This window comes from Chenopodium quinoa, unplaced genomic scaffold (genome assembly GCF_001683475.1).
Source record: "Chenopodium quinoa cultivar QQ74 unplaced genomic scaffold, ASM168347v1, whole genome shotgun sequence".
Taxonomy (NCBI): Eukaryota; Viridiplantae; Streptophyta; class Magnoliopsida; order Caryophyllales; family Amaranthaceae; genus Chenopodium; species Chenopodium quinoa.
Window position 1 is genome coordinate 1,835,640 of NW_018745082.1, and position 21,582 is coordinate 1,857,221.

Genomic DNA, 21,582 nt, shown 5'->3' on the forward strand with positions numbered 1-21,582 from the left:
TTCTTGTCAACCCAACGGGCTCTAGTCAACCCAACGGGCTTTGAACAATTTTTTTAATTTTTTTTTTGGATATTTTGGATTTTAACACCTTACAAAAGGCTGAAAATGTTTTTTAACACCCCCCAAAAAAAAACTTTTATTTTAACACCTCCCAAAAATATAAAAGTTGGAAGTTAACACCAAAATCCATCTTCCGTTAACAGAACTGTTAGTGGGGCCCACCCCAACGGATATATTTTTAAAAAGATCTGTATATAAGAACCATTCTTCCACGATTCTTGCACGATATATAAGAACCATTCTTGCACGATTCTCCCCAATGAACGAAATTGTTGTTCTTATTGAATAGCAGCAGCGCATTGCATTGTTGCACGATACTTGAAACAATTCTTTCACGATTCTTCCACGATTTTTGAGAAGAGGAACAGATTGAAGCTGCTGAAACAGGTGAGTGCGGTCAATTGTTCGGTTGTTTGGTAATTATGGTTTAAATTCTCTTCAATTATTATTTGCAATTGTTTCGTACTCAGATTAATGGTTGGATTATGTTATGTACGCATCTAAATGCCCAATTGCGAAATTAGGGTTCGTCAGAAATTGAATTTGGGGCTTTTCGTATTATGAAATTAAAAATGAATTTTGTTGCTGTCAATGTTAATTCGTCAGTGTACAAATCTGACGAATGTGACTGTCGATCTAAAATTGATGCAGATTATGTCGTTTGTTAGCTCTTCCCCTCCTGAGGCCAGAAAATGTAAGTGTGGTGTGCCAATGGCCAAGCTCACTAGCTGGACAAGGGAGAATCCAGGCAGGAAGTTCATATCATGTAAGTTTTATGACCCAATAACAGAAACAAGGGGTTGCAAAGCTTTCGAATGGGTTGATCAACCTGATGGAACAGATTGGCAAACAGGGGTTATCAACAACCTGTTGTTGGATAAGAAGCTGCTAAAGGGTGAAGTTAATGAATTGAAAAGGGAAGTTGATGAAATCAGTGGCCAAAGGAGGTGCCTACTTAATGAAGTTGATAATTTGAAGATGAGATGCAAGGCCTTGAACGCTGACAGGAAGAGAATGAACAGGGAGTGCAATGAAGGGAAGGTGTCTTCAATCAGCTGTTTTGGTTGGGTGGGCATGGCCATTTGTATAGGTTTGTCAATGGGTGTAATTTTCCTAATGGCTAGGGGTGTGTAATAGTAAGCTGTATTAAGTAGTTATAATTTCTTGTAATGACTTGAAGTGTTATAAATATGTCTTTTAATCAACCTATTTATGCCTTGTCTAAGTTCCTATTTATGCCTTGTCTTTTAATCAACCTATTTAAACATGTGAAACATTAAAACATGGGAAATATGTGAAACACTAAGATAGTTCAAGTACAGGTTGACAAAAGAACCTTACTTCAACATGTTTCAATGGCAATCAAAGCCATGCAACCATTACAATTCAATATCTAATTGTTCAAATTTGTTAAGGGAAGCCACTAAAAAACTAGCAAGTTACATAACCAGTCATGAGTACATAATAAAAGTTTGAAATTGTTCAACAGACATAATGTTTGATATCCAGCATGAGTACATCACTGAGTAAGGTTGTTGAGGGATTGCAGCCTGGCCCTTGTTACAACACCTGTGGCTGTTGTAGGCTGACTTGAGGAAGACCTTGTCTTTCTTTTTGGTTGGCTTGAGGCAGGCTGACTTGAGGAAGGCTGAGCTGAGGATGGCTGACTAGAGGATGGCTGAGCTGAGGAATGCTTAGCTGAGGAAGACTGTGGCTGTGGGCGCTTGCTGAATGGCAGACAACCTTCTTGCTCTTGAGGAAACTTTTTGTTTCCTATGCTGTTTGGTCCAGCCCCAATTGCACTCTATGACATGCATATAAAAATAAAAAGTCAATGGAAAAGACACATACATATATAAAACAAAGGGGGAGTTGGTGTAATGCTTGTGTTACCTTTTTAGCAGCCCTAATCTCTTTCTTCTTCCTCTCCTCCACCATCCAAGGAGTGTTCAGTGGGGGTCTGCCTGCTGACTTTATCAGCTCTGTAGCTGGTGCAGCAGGTACTTTGCAAGTCTTGGCATAATGCCTATATCCCCCACAGTTGCTGCATTGCTTCTTCCTCTTGGTACTTGCCTGACCACCTGAAGAAGAACATTCTCCTGGCTCAAGCTTCCTTTTTTTGCTCTTTGGTCTCCCAGGTTGCACCTTAACAGAAGGGGGTAGTGGTTCCCTCATTCTGACTGTCTCCCAGTGCTTTGGGCCAGGCATTGGTTGGACAGCTGGTTCATAAGCAGACCTGTATGTGTCCATGGTATAGTATGGGTTGGGCCTCTTGTATGGGCTGACTAGGAGCTTCTGTTGTTACAAAAACCTCAACATACCCCTCTTCATTTACTGTCTCCAAAAGGCCCTTAACCTCTTCACTGTTAACTAGTTCCCTTTTCCCAGTGTTAAAGGTTTTCCCCTTCTGCCTATACCAACAGCTGTAATGCATAGGCACATCCATATCACCATTAACAAAACCATGAATTGCAGCTGTTCTAATCAAATGCACATCCAACTTAGATACTTGAACCTTCCTCTTCCAGTAACACCAACCACCACACCAACACAGCAGCTGCCTGTTTTTGGTTACTCTTTTAGGGACAAAAGCACCTCCCACTCTAAGGCAGATGTCAACCAAACTATCCTTGTCACCCATTATCTACCCACCAGTGAAAAACATATAAAACATATTAAAAGCCATGTAACTATACATGCACAATACGAATAAACAAATCCATCACAGCCACACAAACAAACACATAAAAAAATTGAAAATAAACATATACAAGCCAATGTAGGTGCTCAGTAACATAAATTAATCAACAAACCACACTTGCTAGTTTAATTAACAATAAACCACCTTAATTAATCTCTACTTTCAATTACGAAATCCAATTAACCTAAGTCGCATAGTCAGTTACAGAAATTGATTTATCAAGGCTTTCCTACTGTGGTCCCAAAATTTACCCTAATTACCCAATTATTGCAAGGTTTACAGCAATGAAGCACCAGTAATTGACGAAATTGCTATCAAAGGAGAGCAATTTTACCTTATTTTCTGTGAATTTCAAGCGGCTTTCGCACTTTTGTAGTTGAAGAAGATGATGAAGAAACCCTCCTGAGCTTATCTTCTCCAACGTTGACACCACCCTACACTCCACTTCTCAGCCAAGATCTCCTTTGGTTCAAAAGCGAAATCAATGAAGGTTCAGAAAGAATTCAATGCAGAAGGTTGCTGCGAATTCAATGAAGAAAGAAGTTTCGTGTTTTGCTGGGTGAAAATTGAAGTTCAAGCCAATTTGTGGGACCCACGTTAAATTTCCGTGACGGAAATCGTTAACTGGTGTTAACTTCCAACTTTTATATTTTTGGGAGGTGTTAAAATAAAAGTTTTTTTTTGGGGGGTGATTTTTTTTATGGATTTAATCGAACATTTTGATCAACATAATAATTATTAGTCATTATTTGCTTACTAGAAAGAAAATCGTCACAAAAGCACATCACTTCCTAACTAATTTAATTTATATCAATGATATATTTAAAATTTGACATATAGATTAAAAATTTATCTTAAAATTCATCGCACGGGCATAAAACTAGTAAGTAAAATATAAAGATAAACTTTTGGCTAGGTCACGAGATAATGACACTTGTCGTTTCAACTTTTCGCCAATTGTCACATCACGTAGGAACAATCAAATAGTAGTATGACACGTAGGATTTAATTGGATACATTTTTTATGAATAAAAAAGTATAGATTTTGTACAATAAAAAAAATTAGTTTAGAGATTTTATTTTCAATAAAATTTTGATAGATTTATAGGATAAAATTGTTGGTTCAGGGTTTTAATTCCACTAAAATACCTATATTTACAGGTATAAAATAAATTATAAGCCATAGATCACGAAACAGTGTGTAGACACCCAAATGTGTCTCCCCAAAACCAAACCCAGTGATGAATACCTTTTGCGTCATTTGATTATTGAACGAAGTTAAAGTGTGTAAAGTCTAACGATGAGGACGTTTTTATTAAAATGTTTCTCTTTCTGTTTTCAAATATATTTCTTTTCTTACCCTATTTATAAAAATAGCCAGTCCAATTTGGTTTGGTTCATGATAAGGGTCCAAAAATTGTGTACTTGGATTGGGCTCGAAAAAAGCTTTCCAATGATATATTATAAGCCCAATTTCGATGAATTATGAGGAAGTTATGGATTAATTAAATTAAATTAGGCCCAATGATGTAGAGGAGGGCCTATTAATTATTATTCCTAAAGTGATTAGGATTGATTTTAATCTTTCTAAGAATATCTAGAAGGTTCTATTTAGTTCTATTAAGATTAATATTGATAATTATATTTTTAAAAGATGTTTTATTTTGAATAAAATATATTACATCTGATTTTAAATCTGCTTGGACGCAGAGTTACCTGTAATCAGTTTAGAAGGTGATTCTGCGTGTAAAAGTCATTGTACTTTTGAACCAGCGCGAGACGATAGAGTCGTCGCCTGGCGCTGACCTTCGTCGCCTGGCGCTGACCTTCCTCGTCTGGCGATGAGCCTGTCGTCTGGCGATGAGCCTGTCGTCTGGCGTTGACTCATGTCGTTGGCGACAGGAGGTATTTTATTCCGAATATGATTTTATTCGATCCTGTGCTATTTTTCCTATAAATAGGGGTCGTATCTCCCTGATTTCAAATCATCAACATCTACAATCTCTCTATTCTCTCTCTCTCTAAAAGCTAGAAGCTCTCTCTCTTCTTTTTCTAAACCTTGAAAGGAATGGTTTCCTTCGAACAAGTGTACTATTCCGTTAGTGGGTTCAGAATTATTAGAAAACTAATATATTTAGTAAGGTCAAGTGATCGGAACGCCTGGGTGGAGGCCGCTTCCGATCAGTAATATTAATGCATAATTAATATTATAGCCTAATTTTGACTGAACCTTTTGGATCACGCCCAAGCAACTAACAAACCGAAGCAACTAATTAATTATGAATTAATTAATAAGTCAACTGAGTAATTAAAATTTAGACGTCGGGAATTCGAGCTTAGTGCGTCAAAACCGAATGTTGGAAGTCGAGTCGAAAAATAGTAAAAGACGAGACATGGAAATAATAATAAATCAACAAAGACCAAATACCCCTAGCATCGGAAAGCCCTGAGCAAACCTAGTGCTAGGGGCATATGACCTAGCATGGTGGCCAGCATATGCACCAAGCCGAGCCTAGGCTGGCTGGTGCATGCTAGCGCACCAATGCTAGCGCACTAATGCTAGCATCGCAAGGCTAGCCGCGCCAATGCTGGGCCAAGGCGCGCAAGGATGGTGCCCCATGGCAAAACGAGGCTATGGCACGCAAAACGAGGCAACACATCACTTGGCTAGCCGGGCTGCATAGCAGCCCGCATGTGGCCGCCTAGGATGGTGCCCCGTGCTTGCGCACGAGCCCATGCGTGGCTGCTGCTTGCTGCCAGCAGCATGGCGCGCCAACAAGTACCAAGCAGCAGCACAGCGCAGCAGCAGCATGGTGCTGTGCATGCTGGCTTGCGTGGCTAGCCACGGCTGGTGCAAGCACGAGCTCATGGTGCATCGCTTGGGACTTGGTGCATGCGTCGTGTAATTAGGGTTATGCGTAGATGTTGTTTGCGAAGCAATGTAGTGCAATGAGTTCGTACAACATGGCCATTAAGGGCCACGTTATTGATGTGTGAAAGTTCGCTGATGTGGGCGGTGTAACGCTTAGCGACATCGGGCCCACTCCCTCATTCATTGCGCATCAAACGGTTGTGTGAAATGTGAGCACTCCATGTCTTAGTGCTAGGCACTTAGACACTTTGGACTACGTAATTTTTGCCTAAATTGTCATTTTAATTATTTTATTAATATAATTTAGTTTTTATTATTTTAATAAATTTTGGAGGCTAGGTCTCGGCTTTGAGCGGCATTGGCAAAATTTATTTTGACAAATTTTGGGTTTTACCGGCTTAATTAATTGGATTAATTAAGTTGGATGTGGAATTTAGTGGAAGCTTCAAATGTTAATTGCGATTATTTACATAACCGGTTAAAACAACTTTGACTAGTTTTAATTAGGCGTGTTAATTGGATTAACCACCTAGATTAGTTGCTAGTTCACGTGTGTTTATGCATTGTTACTTGTTTATCGTTGTAAAATGCATGGGCCATTCACAAATAGTGAAGTGATGAATGGAATGTATATTCTCTCACAGGTTTTATGAAATGGCAACTAGTGGGGCCCGATTAGGATAGAAAATACGAACTGCGATTCGTGATGTATTTTTGTAAATCTAATTACGGTCTGCGAACCGTTGAGTATTTTTGTACTTTAATATTTAGATTAGTCCTAATCGTAGATACTAGTAGTTGCATTTAATTATGGTCAAGTCTTGAAGATGGAGGTTCTTGGAAGACGTAGCCATGAAGTTGGAAGAAGACCTTTTGAAGATTTGAAGATCTCAAGGGGTCATGCTAGTTGCCAAATGCATCTATATTTATGTTTTTCGATATATATATATGTATATGTATGTTTGTATATATATATATATATATATGTATATATATATATATATATATATATATATATATATATATATATATATATATATACAAACATACATATACATATATATATGTATATATATATATATATATATATAATATATAAAAAAAAAAAAATAAAATATATATATATATATGTATATGTATGTTTATGTATATGAATTATATGTTAGATGCATGTTTAGGATTTCGAATGTTGTGATGATTAATTAAGTTCACTTAAATCAACCAACATAGAAACCCTAGGTCCCTAAATATTGAGTAAAACTTGTCATTCCAAAACAACACTTACCAACCGAACGAGGGTAGTGGTGGGCTACGCCAAAGCGAGGCATCACTACCTCTCCTAGGAGCGTAAGGCATACCGGGTATGCAAGTTGGTTTTGGTTGTACTCAACGATATGAGTGATGGAGTCCTAACATGTCGTGGCAAAGTGAATGAATTGTTGAGAGAGCATTAGATGCGATGATTTATTCAACCAAGAGTGGCTTGGAGCCATTAGAAAAGCGTTGCTTACCTCAGGAGATTGAGTGTTAAGACAAGCCAAAGCATGGTTAACCACTCTTTGTTTCTTCGGATCTTGGAATCGACTTATTCTCACCCAAAATGTGGACAACTTTAAATGTGTGAATAAGACGCTTTAAATAAGTTTGATTTAAATGCATGAATTCAATCTTATTTAAATATCATGAATGGTTTTTTTTTTCAAATTCTTTCAATTGTAGAATCATGTCTTCAAATAACTCAAACAACCAATTCTCATTACACTCAATTCTCGACACGGAGAAGTTGAGTGGGCCAAATGTTCTTGATTGGCAAAGGAATTTGCGAATTTTTCTCATGCAAGAGCAAAAGGAATATGTCCTTGATGAGGAAATGCCCGAGGCTCCCAATGAGGAGGTGACTCAGGCTGCCCTAAATCGATGGCAAAGTGCCAATCGAGATGTCAAATGCATCATGTTGGCCACAATGTCTCCTGAGCTCCAAAAGACTTTCTTTGAGAAGGAGACAACTTTTGAGATCATTTCTGAACTGCAGAATATGTTTCAAGAGCAAGCCCGAACTGAAAGGTTTGAAACCCACAGGCAGATCCTTGAGAGCAAGCTCAAGAAAGGAGAGCCATTTAGCCCACATGTACTCAAAATGATAGGATTGTTTGAGAACATGGGAAGGATTGATGCGGGGTATTCAACCGAGATGGCAATTGGCATCATTCTCCACTCGCTGCACAAAGGCTATGATAAGCTCAAGATGAACTATAACATGCACATCATGGAAAAAACCCTCACCGAGCTTCATGGTATGATGAAGCAAGCAAAGCAAACGCTCAAGGATGAGGGGAAGCATGATATGCTCATGATTAAAAAGGGCAAGCCGTTCAAATTCTCAGGCAAGAAGAAGAAAGGCTTTAAGGGGAAGAGCAAGAGGAAAACCTTTCCGCCTAAGTCTAAAGCTACCAAGGATAACAAAGAAAAGAAGGTAGCATCTTCTAAATCTGATTCCGAATGTTTCTACTGTAAGAAGAAGGGACATTGGAAGAGAGATTGCCTCAAGTTCAAGGAAGATAAGAAGAACGGAACCGTTACATCTGAATCAGGTATATTCGTTATAGACTTTAACTTAACTAGCTTAGCATCATGGGTATTAGATACCGGATGTGGCTCACACCTTTGTTCCGATTCTCAGGGACTAAGGAACGCTAGAAGGCTAGAGAAGGGAAAGGTTGAACTCCGAGTCGGCAATGGAGCCAGAATTAGTGTCGTATCCGTAGGAACTCTCTGTTTGTCTTTGCCCACCGGGCAGCCAATTGACCAGATTGGTAAATAAAAAAGACCTCTAGTGACAATTTGGTAAAAAAAAAACTTACTCTGGCGACAGTTTGGTTAAAAAAACTAAAAATATGCGACAATTTGGTAAAAATAATATACTCCGGCGACATTTAGACCAAAAAATCTATTTTTTCCCGGCAAACTCTTTAAAAATCCTATTTTAATTTGTTTTTGTGTTCTTAAATTTATTTTTTCCATTTAAAATTTTGAATTTACATGTCATCCCTTTTTATTTCCAACCTCTTTTTAAAAAAATTTCATTGATAAGAGGTATGAAACTTAAGTGAAAATTGATACTTAACGTTTTTTTTTTCTTCAAATTGTTATTTCCGTAAAAAAGGGTTGGTAAAATAACAAGAAAAACGAACTATATTAAGTATTCGCGAGTAATTTATCAGAAATTTTTGTATTTTTTGGTTAATTGTCGCCTGAGATTATTTTATTTACCAAATTGTCGTTTAAGGTTAGTTTTTTTTTTTACCAAATTTTCACCGGAGTAAGTTTTTTTTTACCAAATTGTCACCGGAGTAAGTTTTTTTTACCAAATTGTCTCTAAGGGTCTTTTTATTTACCAATGTGGTCAATTGTCCCTGTTTTGGAACTAGATAATGTTTATTATGTTCCTAACATTACCAAAAACATCATTTCAATTTCGGCGTTGGATGCCAAGGGTTTTGAATTCCGAGTAAAAGACAATGAATGTTCGTTTTATCTCGATAATGTTTTATATGGTATTGCACATTCTGAAAATGTTCTTTATGTGCTTGATTTAGACAAAAAAAGTTTATAATGTGAATAATAGTAACAAAAGAGCTAAGACCATGGAGTCAAACCAAACTTACTTGTGGCATTGTCGTCTTGACCATATTAACACCAAACGTAATAAGAGACTTCTATAGGAAGGTGTTGTTGACTCTTTCGATTTAGAATCTTTTGAGAATTGAGAAGGATGTTTATTAGGCAAGATGATTAAGTAGCCATTCTCCAAATAGGGAGAAAGGGCAGGAGACTTATTAGGTCTAATACACATTGATGTATGTGGACCAATGAGCTCCACCACAAGAAATGGATACCGATATTTTATCACCTTCACGGATGACTATAGTAGATATGGTTATGTCTACCTAATGTCGCATATATCTGAATCGTTTGAAAAGTTCAAAGAATTTCAGAGTGAAGTTGAAAATCAGCTTGGCAAGAAAATCAAAGCCCTTCGATCGGATCAAGGTGGTGAATACTTGAGCCAAGAATTTGATGACCATCTAAAAGAAAAGGATATACTTTCAAAATTGACACCTTCAGGAAATCCATAATGGAACCGAGTATCCGAAAGGAGAAATCGGACCTTTTTAGACATGTTACGATCTACAATGGCTCTTAGTAATCTTCCTATCTCTTTCTGGGGACACGCACTTCTAACTACGACACTAACACTGAACTGTGCACCATCAAAAGCTGTAGAAAAGACTACATATGAATTATGGACAAAGAAACCTCCTAGGTTGTCTTTTCTAAAGATATGGGGATGTGAAGTGTAGACACCGATTCGTGTCTCCCCAAAACCAAACCCAGTGATGAGTACCTTTCACGACGAATCATAATCAAAAGAAACGAAATTGTGGAAAGGTCTAGTGTTGCGGATAGTTTTTATTTCTTTTCTCTTCTCTTTGTTTTTGAAGACTTATTTTAAGAAAACAGCCAATCCAGTTTTCTTGGTACATGATATGGGTCCAATAGTAGTGTAGTTGAATGGGGCTTGCAAAGACCTTTCTAACGATATATTATAAGCCTAATTCCGATGAATACTGAGGAAGTTATGACCAATTTACTAAACTGGGCCCGGTTTGAGCTTTATGTACGGCCCAATGATCTTGGGGAGGGCCTAATATGATTTATCATTCCTAATGCAATTAGAAATGGTTTTAGTCTTCTAGATTCTTCTAGAAGGGTCTTTTCATTCCTAATTCAATTAGCATTGATAAATTGACTTTTGTTGACTTTTCAGAGTTTTAATCAAAATCATATAGCATTTTCGAAGAAATTATACTATTTTATCCTCTAGTACGGTAAACTTATCGGATTTTCGAAAATGCGTTGGTATAAGTCTTGGCGCCTAACCCCAGGCCTTGGCGCCTAGAACCAGGCCTAGCGCCTGGCTCTAACGCTGGTGCCTGGCGCCAACTAGCCAGGGTTGGCGCCAGCTCTGTTTCCTGAGCGTCAGACTCTGTTTTGTTAAATTATCTTTTTTGGCTGATTTTCTCTATAAATATCGTATTAAAAACTCCATTTTGATTCATCATCTACATCTATCATTCACCAATTCTCACCAATCGGTTTTCAATCATCAACAATTATAAATTCTTTAGCATTCTCTAAATCATTCATTTCTCTTAAAACATTCAATTCTTTCTTTCTTACTTTGCTTTTTTATACAAAATTCCGCATTCACAAGATCTAGAAACACCTAGCCATATTCGAAGTTGCCTTCGCCCTAGACGTGAGAGGTTTTAATTTCTGAGGGTTTGGTCCCAAATCTCTCTTTCAATTATTTAATTTAATTGTTTGTTTTATTATTTTCCTTGAAGTTACTAACGTGTGTATTTTGTTATTAGAAAGAGGTACGAGGCATCAAAGTAAATACTTTAATTGATTAATTGATATTATGATGTAGATATTATGTTTATATTGTTATTATGATATTCCTAGTATCATGTTTAGGAAAAAGGTTATAATATCAAATATGCTTAATATGATTGTTGTGATGCTTCCTATGTTCTTCCTAATATTTATTCATGTTAGTATCATGTTAAGGTTAAAGATTTGATTTTTATTGCTTAGTGACATGCTAGGGTTTGTTATTAATCTTGTTAGTATCATGCCTAGGATCTTGCTATTATTATTATGCTTTAATATTAACATGAACATGATTATGATTATAATTATTATAATTTATGATGATTATGAATGTTATTTTTATTATTATGATTATGATTATTATGATTATTATTGTCTTGATGATGATTATAATTTTATCATGATGATTTTTATAATTATTTATTATTCATGATGATTATTTATTATGTTGCGTGATTATTTATTGTTATTGCTTGAGCACACCTTTTATGCATGTTTAAAGGGAATTGGTACTTGTAATCACGCTTAATAAGATATTTAATAATCTTGTTAGGGTTAATTTGATTATAATTTCAAGTGATCTCCAATAATATGTTTGTTTGTGCATTAATATTCAACCAACATAGATTAAACAGGTTTAGAGTTAATCCTATTGATTGCATGTTAGTCAGAAAGCGCACATGAATACGATCAGAATAAAGTAGAGGCCTACTATTAGGGCAGGTTCAATCTCTTTTAGGTTGGATTTGTACCTTCATTCTCGAACCCTTATTTGGTTCTAGACCTTATGGAGTTGACGATCTCTTGGATCGTTAAGGGGTGTAACCTTCACCCTGTGAACGGTTTACAAGTTCCTAAAAAACTTGTTGGCGACTCTTTTGCTCTATCTTCTTCCCTTTTGGACGCCACCGTACTTTAGTGTATGATCACAGTGGGGTTCAAGCTAGTGGGATTTTAAAGGCTTGAAATTATTCCCTACAGTTTTTGGCGACTCCACTGGGGAGGATTTCTATTTTAATTCCTGAATTTGTTTCGACAATGTTTTAGAATGAGTGGATGAGACTCCAAAAGTTCTAAGTATTTCATGTGCATAATTTTGATTAACATTATTGTCATATGCATAAAAAAGATCTCATTGCAAAGACCATCTGTAATTAGTAGGATTTTACACATAGGAAATTTGAGAAATATCTTTCACAACTAGGACTGAAATAACACCGCGCGAAACTGGAAAATTTTATCGAGCACAGAAAGCTGATGAGGCATGTGGGAAGTAGCGTCAGGGGCCAGAGCTTGGCGCCAAAATTTTAGTCGTTGCGCCAGACGCCAATATTGGCGCCAGGCGCTACAGTTAAAAGCTGGCGCCAGTCTCTGTTTGCTGGCGCCAATTTCCCCCAATACCGAGCCGGAAATATGTGTTCTAATTTCGACCGGTTTTTCGTATTGTTTGCTCGATCCTACTTCCTGATTGAATTTTTTCTCATTTTTCTGAAACCCATATGTGTTCTACATATGGACATAACCCTCTGGGAATTCATGCTCCATCTACCCGATTGAACGCTCCGTGCAACAAAGGGTACATCCGAGATGTTGAATTCACCAAACCATGGAAGCGAGTTTTTTCTAAAAACTCGCGGTGTCCCATCCACTTGCGCCAACCCTTCACGGTTAGGCTTCCGCGCGGTGCATCCGGACAATTAACCATGGACCCTCTATTGACTAAACCATATCCCGAACTTTAGAGAACTAGAGCCATGGTTAGGTTGCGAACTCATTGCATCATATTGTGCCTACTTGACTAACTGTGCATTATTTGTTGTGCATATATATTCTATGTTTCTCTTAACCGTTTGTTGACTTGTGTTGAGACTAAATAAATTAATGACTTAAAGAACTTTGCCTATGTAATTAATTAATTAATTAGAGTCAATAAATTCTAATATTTTAATCGGAATTGACCTAGTACGACTTTAGGCATACCCCAATTGACTAATAACACCGAAAACAGTCCCAGATCGAAGCTCCAATATTGGCGCCAAGGTATGAGCTGTAGCGCCACACTATGGAGTGTAGCGCCTGACGACAGCTATGTTGTCTGGCGCCAAGCTCCAATGTGTAACGCCAGTCCTGTCGTTTGGCCGACAGTTCGGATTATTGGTCGAGTCATCACCTAGGGTCTAATTAACCAGTTTGCTAATTAATTAGGTTAATTTTCGATGTCAATAACACCTTGTCGAGTCATTAATCGAGTCTTAGTCACATAGTCTAGCCACATGGTCATGACACGAGTCTCAACATGTCACCTACACTCACTAGTCTTAGCACACACTTTGAGTATACGTCACCTTGACCATGTCTTAGGTTCATGCATGAGTTGGTCTTTCCGTCATTTGAGTTGGGGGTACATTCTACTCCTAATTCTTCATATCCCTCCATCTAAATCTTCTTTCACATTCTATTCCAATTTTTCTTCACTTCCTCCATCCATCGCATGTTGAATAAAGTTTGAGTCAAATAATTAACAATAAGTATCCCCAAATTCCTTTTCCACAGTACTTGGTCAAGGAGAGAAGGGCGATTAATCAAGGACAACCTCTTTATTCAGGAAGGCTAAGAAGATAATGGCAACTCAAGAAGAAGTCAATGATCTTAAGAACCAACTGGCTACCGTGACTGAAACACTGAAGCTTCTCGCACTCAAGGTTGATGATCTCGTGAAGCAACAACAAATAAACCTCATGCAAGAAAGTTTGAGGAAGCTATCTAATGACTATAAATTTCAGGGCATGAGTTCACAAAGGGTCTCGCTGGACAAGGAACTTCTTCCACATAAGTTCAACGCCACTGACATCCCTAAATTCAAGGCAGCAGATAATCCTTACTTTCATCTAAGAGCTTTCGAAACTATAATGAACATTAAGGGCATCGATAAGAAGGTCTTCCCTTCTCTGTTCTCACTATCTCTTGAAACTGTTTGCCAACAATTGTACTTCTCCCTCGACAAGGAGAAAACCTCTACCTGGGATTTGATAGTAAACGCTTTCGTTGATAGATACAAGTGCAATATTCAAGTTGAAACCAATCATAGAAAACTTGAAATGCTAAGACAAAAAGAGAATGAAGGTTTCACTTCTCTCTTTAATAAATGAAGGGAAACTTCCGCCAAGATGATTGAGGTCCCCACCAAAAAGGAGTCTGTGAGGATGTTTATCAAGAATCTTCAAGAGAAGTATTCGAAGCATTTGAAATATCAACACAATTTGAATACTTTCAAGGCCGTCTATGACATAGGTATCGAGATCGAAGACGACCTCGCAAAGCAAAAAGCTACTAACAATAGTAACCACGGTGGCTGGAAAGGAAAGAAGAACGACAATCCTTCTTCTTCCGAAAACGCCCACTCTAGTAATAATGTTAGTACCTTTGACCATAATGATGTCTTAGCCACGGACAATCAAGGATCTAAAAGGAAACCCAGGCGAGAGTTCACATCCATTGGAATGACTTACGATGTTGCTTTCGATCGTCTCTATGATCGAGGATTAATCAAATCTATTGGCCCTACCGAGGATCCAACACCAGAAAATCGATCTTCGAGATGGAATCCAAACTCCTATTTCAAGTACCATCGAGGACGCGGTCATACTACTGATGAATGCTATAGGTTTCAAAACCTCATTCAAGATCTCATAGAGGCAAATAAGATCACATTGCCTCTAGCTAGCGAGAAGACTGGATGATGTCGGAGCAAACAACACAAGACAGAGGCGAGCTTCAACGACAAGATTTCATGACCTCTTTTTCTATTTCTTTTTCATTTTTTCCTTCCCCAACAAGTCTAGCATAGGCACCTTTCCTTTCCCTTAGATTATTTTTGTAGATTCTTTATTTCTTTTCTTTTAATAAAATGAGCATTTATTTCCTTGCATATGATCATTGCATTGCATTAAAAAAAAATATCCATGTCTAATTAAGCACAAGGTATACCAATGATTTTAGGCACCCCTTGTAGCCACATCATATCTCCTTTCACCTTCCAAATTTACAATCTTTTCTTCATAAACCACTTTGAGCCTCGTCTAACGATAGACCCTTATTTTTTCAACCTACATCTACCTAACCTTGGGATGGGATGGTGTGTAACTTATGCAATTCTAAAAAAAGAGCTTGAGTGAATTCAGAAGATTAAAATAGCAAAAATAAGCAAAAGCAAAAAATAAATAAAAGTGTACAAAAGGGCAAGTGTTCCAATGTCTTTGATATAAAAATATCTTCGTTAAGAACACGTCTCAAATTGCGTCTCTTATCGAGTGCTCGGTACCGTGCCTGAGAAACATGAATGCCAAGTGAGTGATAGACCGCATGATCGGGATTGCCCACGCTTATAAAAGTAAAATAGATGCTAAAGCAAAAGATAAAAGTGAGCTAAAAATGAGTAGAAACTCAAGCATAAAAATATAAAGATTCGAAAGTAAGGTTGCACACCTTGGGGGCTTATCTAGGATCTTGAGCCTTTATCCCCTTCTTCTTCAAACCTTTAGCCTAACCACGTTACAACCCTTAAAAAGACCTTTTTGAGGTATACACACTTGTGCGAGGTTCGGCTAGAGCTACGTTCGGCCTGATTCCTAACGAATACGTAGGCAACCTCACATCGAGGTGCGGCCGTAATAAACATGCATTCATATTCACATTCACACACTTGCACCATGATCATATCAAGGGATCTCCAATGTTCATCCCTATTCATTTAGATCTAGACTTGGGGGCGTGATCCTTATATCATTAGCTTACCTAGCCTAAGAGGCACCACCGTTTGACTCTTTTTAACAAATAATATTTTTCCACACACTTAGCTCTTGCGGCCTAACTTTAGTGTCACTTTCACACACTGCACACATACATGACCAAATATATCTCTCTTAGGAACCCTTTGTCATGAAACCTTAACATAACGATGAAGCATGCCTTGTCACATCACTCATCACCTCAAAATATGAAGTGCTTAGCCTCCGTGCCTAAGTTACCTAAATGCTTTCATCATTGAGTCAACAGTTGAGATAGCCTAGGATGGATTAATCCTTGCACCTTGAGAGATAGTATCAAACAACATTTGATTAAGCTCATTCAACATGCATCTTCAAACTTTCGATTCTTTTTTCGCGTCTTTTTTTTTCGGGAGAAAGTCGGTACCCTCCACAAAAATGACGGAAATTTTTTGCGTTTTTGCATTTTCGAGTCGCACGATCACATTACAATGCATATACGGGTCACGAGTCACACATGTCATTTTACTTTGAGTCGAGTCAACCTCGAGTCAATCACAGCGAGTCAAGTTTATGCCTTGAGACGTGTCAAGTCGATAAGTCAAGCAATGCTAAACCTTAGGTCAACCCTAAGATAATTAAAAAGATTGGCAAAGTTCTTTAGTAAAAAATAAATACAGGTGCAGCAGAATAGGGAAGACCCTACTCCAATTCTTGGCTCCAGAGATATTTCAGCAACAACAAAGCTCGAAGCCTCTCAAAAAGGTGATTACGATCTCATACAACGATTTCGGGTTCCTTGGTACGCCAGTTAGCCCCTATAGGAAATTTGACATGATTAAGTAGTCAGTTTGATTACAATCGCAATAAGTGATTGACCTGATGAAAGATCGTCTCACTTAGCTTAAGCGCCTAAGTATTGGCTCATTACAAGCACCAAAGCATCGGTTCAAAAGCAAGCACTCAAAAGACAATATTTCCAAATATGGATTGTCGCGCATTCTTATTAAATGACAAAGTTTTCCAAAAATTGGATTATCATCCCCAACTGACAATATTTCCAAAAATGGATTGTCGTGCATCTTCTTCAACGACGATTTTTCCAAGATTAGATTGTCATCTCTGGCAAAGTTTCCAAGCGTGGATTGTCGTGCTCCTTCTTTGTTGGCAAATTTTTTCAAGTTCGGATTGTCATAAATTCGTCGGCTCAATGGCAAGTTTTCCGATATTGGATTGTCATGCACCTAGTTCCCTACGGCAAAATTTCCCAAAGGATTGTTGTAGGTCTCTATTCATCATAAATTTCGGCAAAGGTTCCTCAACGTGGATTGTCATTCATTTCAGTAAGTGGCAAATTTTGTCGAAGTGGATTGTCGGTTGACTCTTTTTTGCAAATGTTCCAAGACGCGGATTGTCAATTGTGGCAATATTTCCCCAAAAGGATTGTCGCATAGCGTTTGGCAAATTTCCAAGGTGGATTTCTTTCAAGAGTTATATTCCAAGATGTGGATTGTCGATCGTAGCAAAGTCTTATGAAAGATTGTTACGAAGCATTGGTAACTTTTCCAAAGATTGGATTTTGACAAATTTTCCGAGATACGGATTGTCGCTTCATCGTGGCAACATTTCCAAGGATGGATTGTTACGAAGCATTGACAACTTTCCCTAAATCGGATTGTCATACATCATACAAGAGTTGTGTTGGCAACTATTCCCAAAGAAAAGAGGATTGCCATCACGACAAAAGCACCGACATACTGGTTCAAAGCAACAGAAACGCCGACGTACAGGCATAGCGGGAGAAAAGTTCAGGCGAACTTCTAAAGATCGACAGGCGTGGATCTTCGGTAATTTCCCTTGGGAAATTGTCGCATCAAACGAAGGTGACTTCAAGAGAAGATATCTTCGACAGCGTTCCCTAGCTTGTGGAGAGTTGTCACAAACAACTTGAGGTAATTTCGGGCGAAGTTGTCTCCGATCATATTTCCTTAGGCATGAAGGATGATCATAATGCGGATGAGGATTGTTTCAAGAGAAATAGTCTTCGATGGTATTCCCTAGGATGTGGAATATTATCAATACGGATGAGGATTATTTCAAGAGAAATAATCTTCGATGGTATTCCCGAGGATGTGGAATATTATCATTGCGGAGGAGGACCGTTTCAGGCGAAGCAATCTTCCAAATTTGGAAACAGTTACAGGCATAGCGGTTTTCAAGAGGGATGAAATTCTCTAGCTTGAAGAAGGTCATCAAAAACAACAGTGAAGCCGCAACAATCGATTACTTTCAGAGACGTGTGCTCGACGGTGCAAGATACGCGTTTCTTAACTCTTTTGTCTATTTAACTAATGCTAGTTTTGCAGGTATCGGCGTTGCAAGATTGATTTAGGATCGCAGAACGTTCTGAATCATTCTCCGTCCCTATCGATACTTTGACTTTTGTTTTTGAAACTTGCGTTTCTCCAAACTCAGTCAAAGTGGGGGCTTCTGTAGACACCCAGTTGTGTCTCCCCAAAACCAAACCCAGTGATGAGTACCTTTCACGTCAAATCATAATCGAATGAATGAAAGTGTGGAAAGGTCTAGTGTTGCGGATAGTTTTTATTTCTTTTCTCTTCTCTCTATTTTTGAAAACTTATTTTAAGAAAACAGCCAATCCAGTTTGGTTGGTCCATGATATGGGTCCAATAGTAGTGTAGTTGGATGGGGCTTGCAAAGACCTTTCTAACGATTTATTATAAGCCCAATTCCGATGAATATTGAGGAAGTTATGACCAATTTACTAAACTGGGCCCGGTTTGAGCTTTATGTACGGCCCAATGATCTTGGGGAGGGCCTAATATGATTTATCATTCCTAATGCAATTAGGAATGGTTTTAGTCTTCTAGATTCTTCTAGAAGGTTCTTTTCATTCCTAATTCAATTAGCATTGATAAATTGACTTTTGTTGACTTTTCAAAGTTTTAATCAAAATCAAATAGCATTTTCGAAGAAATTATAATATTTTATCCTCCAGTACGGTAAACTTATCGGATTTTCGAAAACGCGTTGGTATAAGGCTTGGCGCCTAACCCCAGACCTTGGCGCTTGGAACCAGGCCTGGTGCCTGGCGCTAGCCATTGGCGCCTGGCGCTAAGGCTGGTGCCTGGCGCCAGCTAGCCAGGGTTGGCGCCAGCTCTGTTTCCTGAGCGTCAGACTCTGTTTTATTAAATTATCTTTTTTGGCTGATTTTCTCTATAAATATCGTATTAAAAACTCCGTTTTGATTCATTATCTACATCTATCATTCACTAATTCTCACCAATCGGTTTTCAATCATCAACAATCATTAATTCTTTAGCATTCTATAAATCATTCATCTCTCTTAAAACATTCAATTCTTTCTTTCTTACTTTGCTTTTTTTATAAAAAATTCCGCATTCACAAGATCTAGAAACACTTAGCCATATTCGAAGTTGCCTTCGCCCTAGACGTGAGAGGTTTTAATTTCTGAGGGTTTGGTCCCAAATCTCTCTTTCAATTATTTAATTTAATTGTTTGTTTTATTATTTTCCTTGAAGTTACTAACGTGTGTATTTTGTTATTAGAAAGAGGTACGAGGCATCAAAGTAAGTACTTTAATTGATTAATTGATATTATGATGTAGATATCATGTTTATATTGTTATTATGATATTCCTAGTATCATGTTTAGGGAAAAGGTTATAATATCAAATATGCTTCATATGATTGTTGTGATGCTTCCTATGTTTTTCCTAATATTTATTCATGTTAGGGTTAAAGATTTGATTTTTATTGCATAGTGACATGCTAGGGTTTGTTATTAATCTTGTTAGTATCATGCCTAGGATCTTGCTATTATTATTATGCTTTAATATTAACATGAACATGATTATGATTATAATTATTATAATTTATGATGATTATGAATGATATTATTATTATTATTTATTATGATTATTATGATTATTGCTGTCTTGATGATGATTATAATTTTATCATGATGATTTTTATAATTATTTATTATTCATGATGATTATTTATTATGTTGCTTGATTATTTATTGTTATTGCTTGATCACGCCTTTTATGCATGTTTAAAGGGAATTGGTACTTGTAATCACGCTTAATAAGATATTTAATAATCTTGTTAGGGTTAATTTGATTATAATTTCAAGTGATCGCCAATAATATGTTTGTTTGTGCATTAATATTCAACTAACATAGATTAAACAGGTTTAGGGTTAATCCTATTGATTGCATGTTAGTCAGAAAGCGCACATGAATACGATCAGAATAAAGTAGAGGCCTATTATTAGGGAAGGTTCAATCTCTTTTAGGTTGGATTTGTACCTTCATCCCTGAACCCTTATTTGGTTCTAGACCTTATGGAGTTGACGATCTCTTGGATCGTTAAGGGGTGTAACCTTCACCCTGTGAACGGTTTACAAGTTCCTAAAAAACTTGTTGGCGACTCTTTTGCTCTATCTTCTTCCCTTTTGGACGCCACCAAACTTTAGTGTATGATCACAGTGGGGTTCAAGCTAGTGGGATTTTAAAGGCTTGTAATTATTCCCTACATGAATCATATGTCAAGAAATAAAATTTCTGACAAACTTCATCCCAAATCTGATAAGGTTTACTTTGTGGGCTACCCAAAAGAAACCAAAGGGTATTACTTCTACAACAAATTGGAGAACAAAGTGTTTGTTGCTCGCAATGATGTCTTTTTGGAGAAGGAACACCTTTCCAAAATGACAAGTGGGAGGAAAATCGAACTCGAAGAAGTTCGTGAGGATGAGCAACAAAATCAGAATGACAGTCAAAGTGCTCAAACAGCATCTGTTGACGCAGCTCAAAATGATCAAAATGTGCAAAGTCAAACCGACAATGCAAATGCTCAATCCAATGCCCAACGTAGGTCTCAGAGGCCGAGATCTCAACCTGATAGATATCTTGGTTTAGTATTAACCGAGATCTCAGAGGACATCTTGATTATGGATGGAGATGAACCGGTAACCTACAAGCAAGCGATGGCAAGCACCGGCTCTGCTAAATGACATGAAGCCATGAGATCTAAAATGAATTCCATGTTTAAAAATCAAGTATGGGACTTGGTTGACTTACCCGAAGGTTATACACCTATCGGTTGTAAGTGGATTTTCAAGATGAAATCCGATAAAGATGGAAACGTATTCATTTATAAAGCTAGATTGGTGGCAAAAGGTTACAGACAAGTTCATGGTATTGATTACGATGAAACCTTTTCACCAGTCGCAATGCTTAAATCCGTTCGGATCCTCCTAGCGATTGCTACATATTATAACTATGAAATATGGCAGATGGATGTCAAAACTGCCTTCTCATATGGTATTTTGGATGAAACTGTGTACATGACACAGCTTGAAGGTTTTGTCGACCAAAACAATGCTGGGAAGGTTTGTAAGCTTAAGAAGTCCATTTATGGACTAAAGAAAGCTAGCAGAAGTTGGAATCTGCGATTCAATGAAGCCATCGGGAAGTTTGGATTTATCAAGAATCAAGATTAATCTTGTGTTTACAAGAAGGTCAGTGAGAGTGACATCGCCTTCTTAGTCTTATATATCGATGATTTATTGCTTATTGGAAACAACATTCCATTGTTAGAGTCTGTAAAGGCCTGGCTTGGAAAATGCTTCTCAATGAAAGACTTAGGAGAGGCTTGGTACATACTAGGCATCAAGAT

The 21,582-nt window shown here is 37.6% G+C and overlaps 2 protein-coding genes across 2 annotated transcripts; one reads left to right on the forward strand and one right to left on the reverse strand.

Annotated features, from left to right (window-relative positions):
* Positions 1-345: 345 nt before the first annotated feature.
* LOC110709927 lies at positions 346-1,265 on the forward strand. The gene is made up of 2 exons (XM_021888185.1): positions 346-447; positions 712-1,265. Exon 2 carries the CDS (start codon positions 715-717, stop codon positions 1,192-1,194), a length of 480 nt encoding a protein of 159 aa, XP_021743877.1. The 5' UTR covers positions 346-447; positions 712-714; the 3' UTR covers positions 1,195-1,265.
* Positions 1,266-1,397: 132 nt separating this feature from the next.
* Positions 1,398-2,701, reverse strand: LOC110709901 (putative protein TPRXL). Its single transcript, XM_021888161.1, has 3 exons — positions 2,417-2,701; positions 1,954-2,355; positions 1,398-1,864 (listed from the first exon to the last, which is right to left on the reverse strand). The coding sequence occupies exons 1-3, from the start codon at positions 2,699-2,701 to the stop codon at positions 1,580-1,582; spliced, it is 972 nt and encodes a 323-aa protein (XP_021743853.1). The 3' UTR covers positions 1,398-1,579.
* Positions 2,702-21,582: the final 18,881 nt, after the last annotated feature.